General features: G+C 44.8%; 1 protein-coding gene across 2 annotated transcripts in view; it reads left to right on the plus strand.

The window, feature by feature from the left end:
• The window catches only part of CYFIP1 (cytoplasmic FMR1 interacting protein 1), a 100416-nt gene that overhangs the window by 67503 nt on the left and 19200 nt on the right, over positions 1-13713 (plus strand). For both annotated transcript variants that reach the window (XM_063090697.1, XM_063090698.1), the window contains exons 18-23: positions 301-397; positions 1455-1531; positions 1633-1741; positions 2958-3077; positions 5737-5936; positions 12710-12797. In XM_063090697.1, the coding sequence (XP_062946767.1) occupies positions 301-397; positions 1455-1531; positions 1633-1741; positions 2958-3077; positions 5737-5936; positions 12710-12797 (691 nt within the window). The remainder of the gene's footprint in view (positions 1-300; positions 398-1454; positions 1532-1632; positions 1742-2957; positions 3078-5736; positions 5937-12709; positions 12798-13713) is intronic.

Here is a 13713-nt window from a genome sequence, read left to right on the forward strand (position 1 = left end):
CGTGGTGAAAAAGTTTAAAGCATGGTGAGAAGACACAGGTAGGTGGAGGCCCTCGTCTGTTCATAGCCTGAAGTGAGTGTGCGCCTCCCTGTGAGATAGGCCACACGGCTGTCCCCGGCATTCCCCTTGCCTTGGATATGTGGCAGGTGGTCTCTGGCACGTCTACCATGGGCTCTGGACAGGAACACTGTTTGGTGTTTGAAGTAAGAAATTGTTTTTCCTCACATAGAGGAAAAAAATGAGTTAAATTTCTTGTGGAGTGGGAGGCTGGGAGTGACCACCGCCCACTGCCCTCTGCAGGTACGTCCTTTACTCCTTGGACCTGTACAACGACAGTGCCCACTATGCGCTTACCAGGTTCAACAAGCAGTTTCTCTATGATGAAATCGAGGCAGAGGTAAGGGCCCAGGTGCCTTGGTCCCTCTTAATTTTCTTTAATTTAATTTTCTTTTTCTCTGAGTGTTCAAGGAATTAAACTTTCTTTAAAATACAGGGCAGTTTAATGAGTGAACTAGCATGTTGGTGTGAGCACTTCCACCACACCTCCCTCTCCGTGTCTGCACATGTGGTGATCGATCACTGGGGCCAGTGCCAGTGTCCCTCTTTTTCCTGTTGTGAACACCATCTTTGCACTGCATCGCCCATTTTTTTCTGTAGTACTTTATTTTTGGTTATTATAAATAGACTTCAATGAACTTCCTGGCACATACTTTTTTATTTGCGTCAAATTATTTCTTGAGGACAAGTTCCCACAAGTGGAATTATCAGGTCAGCGTACACAGAGCTGAGGAGACGAGTCTTCTCCAGCTTAAGATATGAGAGAATTTTACCTCAACATACTGCTTTGTGCATCAGGGCCTCCTATGCCTCCTCACAAAGACCACCTGAAAGTGGTTCTTCAGAGAGATGTCCCAGTCCCTGGGTCACCTGTGATACAGGCACCATCTGTCAGCCCTGCAGGTCCTGGGCCGCTCCCCTTGAGCACATGTGTTCTGATCCTGTTGCAGGGTGTGGTACTAGCACCGTCTGCAAGCGAGGGTGTGGCTTCTCAGGGTGTCTTCTGACCAACCTCCTTGCTCAGCACAGCCTTCCTGCTCCAGGGGAAGCAGGGGTTCCCAAGGGTGGGGATGCCAGATGGACAGCACATCAGCTCCCTGGGAGCACATGGTGAAGAGGGACTTTTTTCATATTCATTTGCATTTAAGAGAGTTAGGAACGTTTTTCTCCCTCAGTAAGAACAATTCTGACATCACTTTCACTGGCTATGAAGTGGTCACTCCTGGCCACACCATAATTTGTTTAATCTGCTGTTGTTGGACAGTCAGATGGTTTCTAGTTTCTCTTTCCTAGTAAGAGCCTCAATTAGTTGCCTTAAAATATTTTGGTTTTTAAGTTGTGTTATTTGATCTTGGTTTAGGGAATCAAAATCTAATGTGTGCTTTCTTTTCCTTTAGGTGAATCTATGTTTTGACCAATTTGTTTACAAGCTGGCAGACCAGATATTTGCATATTATAAGGTTATGGCAGGAAGGTATGTGATTTGTGATTTTGATAGGAAATCTTGGATAATTTGATCTGATGTTTCGTTAAAATTTACAATGTGTGAAAAATATTCTCTTCCTTCTATACTAGTTTGCTTCTTGATAAACGGTTACGATCAGAATGCAAGAATCAGGGAGCCACAATCCACCTGCCGCCATCCAACCGCTACGAGACACTGCTCAAGCAGAGGCACGTGCAGGTGGGTCAGGCCTCTCCTGAGCCATGGTGAAAACATGGAATGTATGTGGAAAATATTGGGGTTATCTTATAGCTAACCAGGTTTTCATAGATTTCAGTATGTTGTGTAAGTGTGTGAACATCGTTATAAAGTATTACACTTTTAAAGACAAAAAATTTCTATTGGATAACATCCAACAAAAGGAAAGATGCACAGCACTCTGCAGCCACCCCACACGGGCTCCTGGGAGCAGGTGTGGCCCAGAGGGGTTGGCCCCTCTCCAGGAGCCAAAAAGCCAGAGTATACAAAAGATTGAAGGTGAGGAATTCCTGTCAGCTCAGAATATCACAGACAAGCTTTCTCCTGGCCAGAATGAAGAGTTTAAAATAAAGATTACAGTGCTTGGTTTTTGTCACATTTTTAAAAACATCACAAAAAATAAAATTTTAAAAATGTGGAGAACTGTAGGAAAAATTCCATTTAATTTTACTATCTACGGATAACCACCATTCACATTTTAGAACATTTCTCACCAGGGCTTTGCCATATTTTTACATTGTTGAAGTTATATTGAGGTACAGATATGTTCTTAGGACTCTGAACTCTTACTGTCATTGCAACCCCTGTGAAAAATGAGACATGTGCAGGCCACTCTGTGTGGTGAGAGACAGGTCCTGCACACTGCTGAAAGCAGTGCTGTAATGACAGATCCAGATCCTTCAGTGTGTCTGGTGAGGTTCATGTTTTCTGCCCATGATTTAAGGTAAATTCAGTGCAAAGGACACTGCAGAAGTCATTTAAGGCCTTTGCATGCAGAATTTCAGCTCCAGGAAAGTAGGGTATTTGGTTATGACAACTAAATATATAATTTCATCAAAAATGTTTAAATTTTTACCATATCCTCCTAGAAATCAATTTTGCTCATTTTATCTTTTTTTTTTTTTAGAATTTATTTATTTATTTTAAATTTTTGTTAAATCAAAATTGATTAAACATATTTTGGGGGTTCAACATTGAGATATATTGATCAAATCAATATGACTAGCATAGATATTGTTACAAATCGTAATTATTCTTTATGCCCCTTGTCCAATCTCTCCCCATTTGTTTTATCTTTTGAAATAGGTTTCTGGGTGAAATTTTTTTTTTTTTTTTTGCCTGTTTTTTGCTCTTGCGGTTCTCAGGGTTTTCCTGTCGGCTCTGTCCCTGACGTTCTTCACCCTCTCCTCCCCTCCAGCTTCTTGGCAGGTCGATAGACCTCAATCGGCTGATCACTCAGCGTGTCTCCGCAGCCATGTACAAGTCTCTGGAACTGGCAATTGGACGATTTGAGAGTGAAGACCTGACATCGATAGTTGTAAGTACCACAACTGAATTTCCTTTTGTCCTTATTAATAGGGCGAATTAGTGGTAGGTCCAATTCTCGTACAGGTAATAAAAGAAATGCCTAGTGGAGTTTTGCATATCAAGTATCATTTTTAGCATCTACTTTTAGTATTCAATACTCTAAATTGACCTCAAAGAGCAAATAACCCTAATCTTGAATAAATTACACCTAACTGTGGCAAAAGATAGATAGCATTCTACTTAATTCAATAACATGGTTTTTTTTTTCCTCTTTTTTGGTGTCTGGCCTGTATGGGGATCTAAACCCTTGACCTTGGTGTTACAATGCTGTGTTCTAACCAGCTGAGCTAACTGGCCCACCTCCTTATATTTTAGTAGTAATGAGCTACTAGATATAGATTTTTAACTCTATCACAATAATCGCAAAAAGATGTACATTTTGGAAATGAATTTGATGTGATAAAATTTATACAGGGAAGTCTGAATGCCAAGGCAGATGAAGGGTGATGCAAGTAAATTGGAAAAAGCATGTTCTTAGTTGGAAAGATGAATAGTAAAGATTTAGTTCCCCAAGTTTATTTGGTAAAAGATTATCAAGTGCTCCTGTGACTTTGAAAAGGAAAATGAGGGAGGACTAACCTTGTAAGATATTAGAATGTGTTATATATCAGTAATAAATGAAACTGCATGGTCTTTTTTTCACAAGCAGAAAAAGAAAGGCCAGAGGAACAGGACAGAGTTGGGTGGGGGAGGGAAGTCACACCGTGGGGTTACTCGCTGTCTTCGTGGAGAGGAAGAGCAGCAGGTGCCTCTGTGAGACTCTGTTTCAGGGAGGGTGCAGGGCTTTGTGGCAGGCCAGCAGTCCTGCAGAGGACAACCCGAAAGCAGAATAAAATACAAAAATGAAAATGGAAAAAGCCTTCCCTCCCAGTACTACAAGTGCATAAGGACTCAAAGGTCTCCACTTCCAGAGAGGGCAGACTTCTCAGCTGTGGGGCGTTTGCCAGCTCTTGACAGGGGCTAGAGGCTGGAAATCTGGGCGTGGCCCAGGCAGCAGGCTCTGCTGTACAACAGAAGACATGCAGAGCTTTGGGCAGTTGTGAGGTCTCAAGTAACAATGCTGCAGACTGGATGGGACTGCAGCATGTAGCTGGGTCACACTGGAGATATCTGCCAAATTCTGGTGCAGTACAGGACAGCAGGCTAAAGATCTAAGTGGTAAAATCTCCAAAAGCAGAGCAGAATTTCTCACAGTTTCTTCATACTGAAGGTCAAGACCTGCTGGGCTCTTAATTAAAAGCCTCCTGGAGGGCAAATCAGAGGTAGGAAGAGTCTCACTGGAACTGCACAGCCTCACCTCAGCTCGGTTGCCCGATGGACCACGGTGTCCAAGCCCCAGCTCTGTCTGCCTTGCAGAGGGTATTCTCTGCGGAAATAACTGCTTTGGGAGCCTCCACAGTTTTTTTTATACACAATATTTAGCATTCAATAAACAACTACCAGACTTAAGAGACAAGATCATATAACCACACTTAGAGAAAAAAGCAACAATAAAAACAAACCCTTTGGTGACATTGAGTTAGCAAATCAGGACTTATCTACAATAATTATGATTGATGTGCTCAAGAAGACGGGAGAAAACATGGATAAAAGAGACGAAGGAAGGAGGATTTCTTCAGTTAGAATCCGTAAAAAAAGAATCAAACATGATTTATAGCAATTTGACCACAGGAGAAGACAGGATTAAGGAACAGAAAAACAGGAGATTAGAAAACATCTAAACTAAGGAACAGAGAAAAGTAAAAGTCAATGAAACAGGAAAAAGCATCAGATCCACCTGGGAAGCAGTAAAACTACCTAACGTGTGGTTGGAGTCTCACAGGAGACAAGAGAGGAGGCACCACCCAAGCCTTGTCTGGAGAGGTCATGGCAGAGAAACTGGTGGCAGAGATAGAATTGGCAGAAGATGCTGGCCCTGCTGTGCAGGAGTGTCACTCCAGGTGTAAATCCTGGAACTGGGGACATAGCCACAGCCTGTGGATCATCTGACCTCACCAGACTGACTGTGGGGCTGTGATGTCTTTGAAATGTTAGGAATTAATGTCAGTTCAGAGCTGGCGTTCAGTACTCCTGAGCATTCTCGTTACCTCCTTATCTCCCCTTCTCCAGTGCACGGTCGTTAAGATAAATGGCCACATGTCCGTCTCACTGGGGGAGCCTGGGTGGAGGATTTACACTGTGCACTTTCGTTAGTCTCACGAAGTCCTTCCTCCCCTTCACTCAAGGAGCTCTGGGGCTGGGGACTGGTTGGCAGCAGTACTTTCTTTCATGATGATTCAAGTCAGATTTCAGTGTAGTAGACCTAGAGTGGGGGGATGGTGCGGCGGTGCCTGCAGTGGAGACGGGTGATGGCCTAGTGGGAGCTACCGTGGAAGGGAGGGGGCACTTCAAGGGCTGTGGGGAGGGCGGATGAGCAGTGAGCTTGTCACCTACCAGACCCCTGCTGGGTGCATGCTCGGCCTGGCTTGCTGGCAGCCTTTTCGGTGCAGCCCCTCCACATCCATGTCCCTGTCAAGAACCACATAGCCTGGGTGGGGACTAGAGGCCACTGGGTCAGGGCCTCCTTCCTGCCCATTTGTCCTCACACCCCTGCCTTTATCATCCCGTAGGAGCTGGACGGCCTCCTGGAAATCAACCGCATGACCCACAAGCTGTTGAGCAGGTACCTGACACTGGACAGCTTTGACGCCATGTTCCGGGAGGCCAACCACAATGTGTCAGCGCCCTACGGGAGAATCACCCTCCATGTCTTCTGGGAGCTCAACTACGACTTCCTGCCCAACTACTGCTACAACGGCTCCACCAACCGGTGAGCAGGCCGTTCACAGGCACTCTGGATGCCCTGCTGGGGACATCTGCCCAGGGTGATCTTGGGGCCGCTTGCCCCACAGGCTTCCTCTATGTCCTGGGCCATTGTCCTCTCCTCCTCCTGTTCCTCCTTGTTCCTCATGGGCACAATACTCAGCCCTCCTGGTCTCTTCTGTTTGCAAGAGCAGGTGTGGGCCAGCCCTTGGGTCATGACTATGCATATGGGGATTGTGTGCCTGGGCCAGGGTGGGGGCCGGGCCGGGGAGCCATGGCTCCAGCCAGTGTGACATTGAAGGTGGCACTGACGCCACTTCTCAGTCTCCATCCAGGAACGAGGTGGTATGAGAGGGTCGGTCAGTCAGCTGCCCTCCTGCCCACCAGCCATTTAGTGCCATGTTGAACACCACCACCAAGTGGCCGGTTTGGTGGTGAAATATTGAATGCCAGCAGTATAGTGTGGTTCGGCCTCGTGATATGGCCCAAGTCCTGGGATGCCCTGCCTTGGCCTCTGCACAGTGGGCTGTGGCCTGCCTGGCTGAGGTTTTGTCTTTCTCAACACTAAGTTCTCCTCCTGCTGTGTTGGTGTGTGCCAGAGATGTGTGTGCGCACACGTGTGCCATGAGTGCTTTGAAACATGGGTGCCTTTTGCTTTGCTGCTGGATCTTAACATCCCACCTGTGTATTGGCTGAATTGTTACTGAGTGTTTGGCCCAGAGTTGAGCCAGGACGCTGAGCTCTGCAGCTGGAGAGGAAGGGGTCGTTCTGTGGCCCCCTCATGCCTGTTGCTGCCACTGTCTGTTCAGGACCCCTGGGGGTCAGGGTTGCTTTTCCTGGGGGGAAGCGGCAGGCCCTGGGTGTGCTTGCCAGGCGGCTCTTCTGATGGCCACAGGGCTGATGCTATCCTCAGTCAGAGGCAGGGGGGAACATGGCCGTGGGCTCCCAAGCCACACATGGAGGAGCCAGGTGGGCTTCCGCAGCTCAGGTGGCCTTCTGGGCCTGGCTGAGTGTGGTCCATGGAAACCAAACTTTAAAGACTTTTCAGCCCTATTTAACTAATCTTTAAAATGCCCATTTTCCTGAAACATGTATTTTAAATTGTTATAGTCTCAATTAATTAAAAAAATATTTTATTGCACAAATAATGCATCTTAATTGTAGAAAAATTAGAAATCATAAATACAAAGATGAGGGAAGAAATTAGTTACATCCCCAGAGGTTTCCCTGTAAAAATGTGTCTGCTAAAGTTCTCGCCATGCCATCAAAAACATATATGCATTTTGCATTTTGCAAAAATGAGATTAGGCATGCTGCCATGTACACATTCCCTTCTCACCAGTCGCCGGGGTTGCTCTGTGTTGGTGAAGATGCACTTGCGCTTATGCTGCTTTCTGACCAAAAAAATGCGATGGCCAATGCTTGCGGAATCCTGTTTTTGTTGGTCGCTGAGGTTACCCCCAGGGCGCGGGCTGAGCAAGCTCTCTGGGAGGAACCTGCGCTGGGGATCATCCCTGCATGATGTTCCTGAGGTCAGTGTCATGTCAGGGGGATTGACTTAAAAAACTTCCGCTGCTCTCTGAGAGTACCTGGCCAAGTATTTTTGGCTATTGTTCTCGCTCTCTCAAAGAAGGGGGGGGGCCTTCCCCAGCTGTGCTCTTCTCTCACTTCCTTGGGCTATTCCTCTGGGTTATCTGGAGTCCACACCACTTGGAGCATTATTGAGGGCCACTTCTTGGGGTTGTGGGTACTGCCTGGTCCCCCCAGTGCCTGTGAGCTGTCGTCTCCTGGACATGTCGCATGCTCCGTGGGCAGGCTGGTTTTCACGTGTGTCCCCTGCTCTCTTTGCAAGACTCAGAGTTACTGTCTCGGGCACACCTGTTGGGCAGGGTCCGGTATGCAGTGACCTGAGTCTGGAGCCCAGGGACACCTGAGGCTTGTCATGGGGCAGCCCTCAATGGAGACTCTGCTTTATGTGGTCACCTCCACCTTCCATCAGTGTTGTACATGCTGCTACTTCCCATAGTTTTTGTAAGTCATTAAAGCTTCATTATCTGGAAAAGGCATTTTAAAACAGGATTTTGTATATCTGAATATTATTGAAACCGGAGAAGACACATAAAACTGTGCCACCCAGGATTTTAGTGCCATGCCTGAGGGTTTTTTGAGAGCTGCATGTGTTAGATTCTTGCGGCTGCTGTAACAAAGCACCACAAACTGGGTAGCTTCAAACAACAGAAATGTAGTCTCTTACAGTTCTGGGGACCAGAAGTCCAAAATCAAGGTGTCGCAGGGCCCTGCTTGCTCTGAGACTCTGAGTGGAGTCTTTGCCTTGTCCAGCGTCTGGTGGTGGCCATCTGCTGATCCCTGGCTTACAGCTGCTAACTGCAGTCTCTGTCCCTGTGACACATGGCATCTCCCTGTGTTTTTCTGTCTCTGTGTCTCTTCTCTTCCTTTAAGGACACCAGTCTTACTGGACTAAGGACCAATCCTACTACTCCAGTATGACCTCATCTTAACTAATTGCATCCACAATTACCCAGTTTCCAACAAGTTCACATTCTGAGGTATTGGGGGTAAGGACTTCAACATATCTTTTTTGGAGAAACAATTCAACCCATAGTGTGTGTGTGTGTATGTGTGTGTGCGTGCATGTGTGTTTATTTCTACGTAGTTATCTATATTGTAAAACCATGAGTGCATACTGATATCTCCAATTCCAGTTCAGCACTGCAGAGTTCATTCTAGTCTTTTCTCTTTCCATTTTTCTAACTTCCTTAAACACTGAGAATCCTTGCCTTATTATTCTTAGTATATTTACCCATTTGTTCAATTCTAGAAAACACAGAAATAAGTTTTGGAATTGCTAATCTTTACCACTGTGAAACACAAACCCACCAACTAGAGTTCAGTATTTGTTTTGATTTTTTTTGCCTATAGTCAAAATATTTTGTTTAAAATTTATTCATGATGATGTAGTAGCAGGGTCTGGATTTATTCTTTCGCCTAAAATAAGTGAAAAACTGGAAAAATATGTCAACTGTTTTCAGAAACTGGACATTTCGAGGAAACACATGGGATGAGCCCTCTTATCTCCCTGGCTTTCTGGCTGGAATCACAATTCAAAAGTAACTCAGAAGTCTTGCTTAGTAGAGGAAACAAGTTGGAATTTGGAGAAGCTGAAACAGCTGGAATTTGCAGGGTGCATTATGGGAGAGGAGAGAGCTCCTGAAACCAACACAAGTGCCCTCTGTCTTTACTTGAATGTTCAGTTGTGCATGTGCTTGACAACTGTAAGCTGAAAAATTCACAGCATGCACATGGGGACATCTGAGTTTCTACCGGTAAGAATGGAGGAACCTCACTGAACACCTAGACATTCAGTAGGGTTGCCAGAAGGGTCTTGCCTTAGTGTAGCACCAAACTAGCTCTAGGGTGCTGACTACTATGCCCACTCTACAAATGCCAAAAACAAATCATTAAAAGATGCACCTAATTTGCAAGTAACTTAACTGCTTGCCAAAAAAACCTTTACACTTTCTAAACCATAATAACAAAATGCAGACACTTAACAACGTGACATTATAATGTCCAATACCCAATCAAGAATTACTAGACATGCCAAGAACCAGGAAAATGCAACCTATAACCAAGAGAAAAATCAATCAGTGAAAAGCAAACACAGAAATGATAGAGATCATGGAATTAGCAGACAAGGATGTTAAAACAGCAATTGTAAATATGCTCAAGGACTCAAAGGAAAACAGACAAAATGCAGAGAGAAATGGATGTTATATAAAAGAATTTAATTTAAGATGAAAAATATAATCTCTGAAATGAAAAATTCACTTGGGCAGAATATCAGGTTATACTTTGCAGAAGTTTAATGAATTCAAAATTACAACCAATGGAAACAAATCTAAACTGAAGCACAGACAAAAAAAATCATGAAAAACATGTGAAGAGCATCAGAAATCTGGACATATTGAGTGTTCTAATATGCCAGTATTGGAATCCCAGAAAGAGGTTATGGGTGGGCAGAAAAGAATATTTGAAAATTAATGGCCTAAAATTTTCCAAATTTGAAAACTGTAAACCTGCAGATACAAGAAACTCAACAAACGTCAAGCAGGATGAATACCAGGGAAGGTCCCTCCTGGGCCCAGGATTCATCAGGGTCCTGATAAGGTGAAAACTGAGTCTTGGTTTTGCTGAGACATATGAGTAGGGCCTTAGGATGCTGGTGCCAAACCTTAGTTTTTCTGTTAGGGGGTTGCAATGAGTTTGCCAGACTGCAAAGTCTGAGAGCACAGCCCTCCACAAAGTTGCCTTCATTTCAGACACCAGCCACAGATGTGGGGTCCCCAGAACCACCCTCACTTCTGACCACCTGGCTACAAATTCAGGCCCTCCTTCCCCTGTGTGTGAAAGACTCGACACTTACAGTCACAGTTAGTTGTAACAAAAGGACACAAATTGGGAGAGACACATGGGGCAAAGTCTGGGAGGTTCCATGTGAAAAGCTTTCCTGTCCTTGGAGGTGTACAACCCTCCTGGCATTGGGTGGAACAATACTGAAGGAGGACTGCCATCCAGGGACACTCACTTGAACTTTGGTGTCCAGAGCCTTTATTGGGGTCTCATTACATAGGGGGTATTGACCAAATCATTGGCCACATGATTGAGCTTGACCTCTATCCCGCCTCACCTCCCAGGAGGTCAGCTGACTTCATCAGACTCAAAGCCTCAGCCCCCTAATCACATGCTGGTCTTTCTGGTGTGGCCAGCCCCATCCTGAGTCACGTCATCAGCATAAATTATTTAGGGGCCACTGTGAGTCCCCTCAACCCCTCATTATTGTAAACTCAAGCATGGTCCAGCGGAACCCCACCAGAAATAACAAAGTCACTCCTCTCATCCAGAAATTCCAAGGGTTTAGAGAATGACTCTCAGAACTGGGGACAAAGGCCAGCCAAATCCTTCTACCCAGGAATCAAAAAAATACCTAACTTTGACAAATCAAGAAAAAGTTGTAGGAATGTATTATTTAGAATTCTAGTCTGGCTGGTTAGCTCAGTTGGTTAGAGCACAGCCTTATAACCTTAAGGTCATGGGTTCAGATCCCTGTACTGGCCAGCTGTGCAAAAAAAGAAAAAAAAAATTGTAGAATAAATACAGGTATTATGTGCCATATACAGAATTTTAATAACATTATAGGTAGTAATTACATTACTTGGACAGACTGTATCTCAGCTCTATCATAGACACAATAATCAAGGCCTGTGTTTAAAATCTAAAGCCAGCATTTGGGGCATTCTTACTTTGGTGATCATGGTATCTCCCCTGCCAGGTAAGTATGGGGGCATTCTTACTTTGGGAAATCATATCTTGTTCCTACTGTGTTCTCAGCAAATGAAGGAAAAATTTCTGACACATAGGTGATGTGTCTCACTTCAGAGCACGACTCTCTGCAGTTGATTTGTGCTCCGATTTTCTATTTACTGTCCTCCGCTGCCCCTGCCCCGTCAGAGCCGGACAGAGGCCGATGCATGTGCAGTTTTTCAGCATGGTGCTGACAGGGCTGTCCCAGTGTGGGCAGAGCCTGGGGTCTCTGGGGAACTGGATGCCTTCTCCTGATGGACTTTTTCTGGAACAGGCATGTGTGCGTACACACACGCACACACCCCAGTGCATGCTCACACACATGTGCAAACATAGATGCAGATAGACACAAATACATAAACACACGCATATGCAGACACACAGAAACACACACAGAGAGAAATACATGCAGATAGACACACAAAGGCACAGACATATGCATAAGTAGGCACACATACACATTGTTGAGTGTTGTGATGTGCCAAGGATATTGACATACTGACAGCACAGAAATCCAGGATCCTTTGAAAAATCACACCCGAAAGAGGGAAATGGGTAGTTTTCTTCTGGGACATGAATTGAGGAAATTTGAGGCCCATGGTGATGGGGTACAACAGCAGCACTGCAGTGGGCAGAGGCTGGCCTAGTGGCAGCCCGGTCACACTGTGTCCTGTCTGCATGATGCACTCAGCACTGCAGGCTGCTGGCCACCCCTCAGATTCACTGTGTATCCTGTGTTTCGACAATTACATCCTCTTTTATTTACTAAAGTGCAAAAGGAGTTGATCAGATTTTTAGAATTAAATAGCAAATCCATGTTTCTTTATTACACTGCTTTGCAAGAGTTTTTTTTATGTTTAAATGAACCTTTCCAATTGCAAGTGATAGCCAAGTTTGATCAGCCATCAAAATGCCATCTCTTGACTGAATGAGTGTGGTCACAGCACCTGCGTTTGCCTGTTCTCTCTGGTGAGCCTGTAACTAGCGACCTTGCCACTCATATTACAGGCTGAGGTGCCTGCTGTCATCCAGATGCAGATGTGTGCCTGCGTCTGGAGGCATGTGTCAAGGGCGTGGGTTGGGCTCAAGGTGGTTAGGGTGCCAACAAACCAGACTCTCTCCCTGAGTCTGTCGACTGTGTGTCTGGGGTCAAAGGACACTGGGTCTTCTTTCTCAGGCACCTGATCTTGGGATACATTTATTATATGTCACAATTTTTTAATTAGATAGTGTTTATATCTAATTCATTCTGAGGTTTTTGATTTGCTAGAATTTTCCTATTTGATGATTATATCATTTAATTGGGAGGAAGATTGAATAGATGGGTAATGGAAGAGTTCTAAATTGTAAAAGACTATGCTAAATTTGGTTTTCTTTTCTTTAATTTTTCTTGTTTAGGTTTGTTCGGACAGTATTACCATTTTCTCAGGAATTTCAAAGAGATAAACAGCCTAATGCACAACCCCAGTATTTGCATGGATCCAAGGTAGGTTGTTTTGTGTTTGTATTAAGATTTTTAAGTTATAATGAAGCATCTTTTGAAGTTTAATTTAAATTAGTTCAGTTGCAATGACTTAAATGTATCATGCTATGTATGAAATGTTATTTTTTCCCTTCCATTAGCATCTTCCTGAAAAATAGCAATAATTTAAAACAGAAACTAACCAACCCACCCAAAAAAACCCTGATCTGGAATTAGCTCGTACATGATGTTGGGACAACTCTGGCCATGTGGTAGGTGTCAGGGTAGGCCTAGCCTCATTCCTGACACTAAAATAAGTGAGACTATTGAGAGATTCACGTTGATGAAGCAGAGGCCCAGGAGCTCACCTGAGACACGCAGGGTGTTGGCTGGGGGTGGGGGGACTAGCCAGGTGCGACACCCCAAAGGCAGGTACAGAGAAGAGTTGACATTTAGAAGTGGCAAAGTCAGGCATGCGCATGGCAAGGACGGGCTCCCCAGCACACCTGTGTCTGGTGAGATAACAGTGTCCACGTGGGAGTGTCTGGATTTGCAGCAAGTATCAGTACTATTAAGGGCTTGTATTCTTAGTATTTAACGCACTTTTATGATCCAATATAAAAAAGATCAATGCTCTGTAGTAAAAAAGAGACAGATGAAATAAGCAGACACTTCACAAAAGTATAATAAATAAATAAGCAGGTATCGAGGCTCAACAGTAATTGAAGAAGAAGAATTACAGCAGTAAGAACTACCCTAGAGGAATTGTCCTCAGGGTGGCTGGTGGAGTGTCCCTGAACCCTGTGGTCCTGGGGGCAGGTTGTCCACAATGCTTCAAGATTTACATGTTCCCACCTGCAGGAAGCCGAGCACCTGAGGAAATAGGTGCAAAGCCAGGTCTCCCGGGGTGATCATCGGACGTTGTCTGTCCCATTGCCTA

The sequence above is a fragment of the Cynocephalus volans genome, chromosome 3 (genome assembly GCF_027409185.1).
Source record: "Cynocephalus volans isolate mCynVol1 chromosome 3, mCynVol1.pri, whole genome shotgun sequence".
In the NCBI taxonomy this organism is placed as follows: domain Eukaryota; kingdom Metazoa; phylum Chordata; class Mammalia; order Dermoptera; family Cynocephalidae; genus Cynocephalus; species Cynocephalus volans.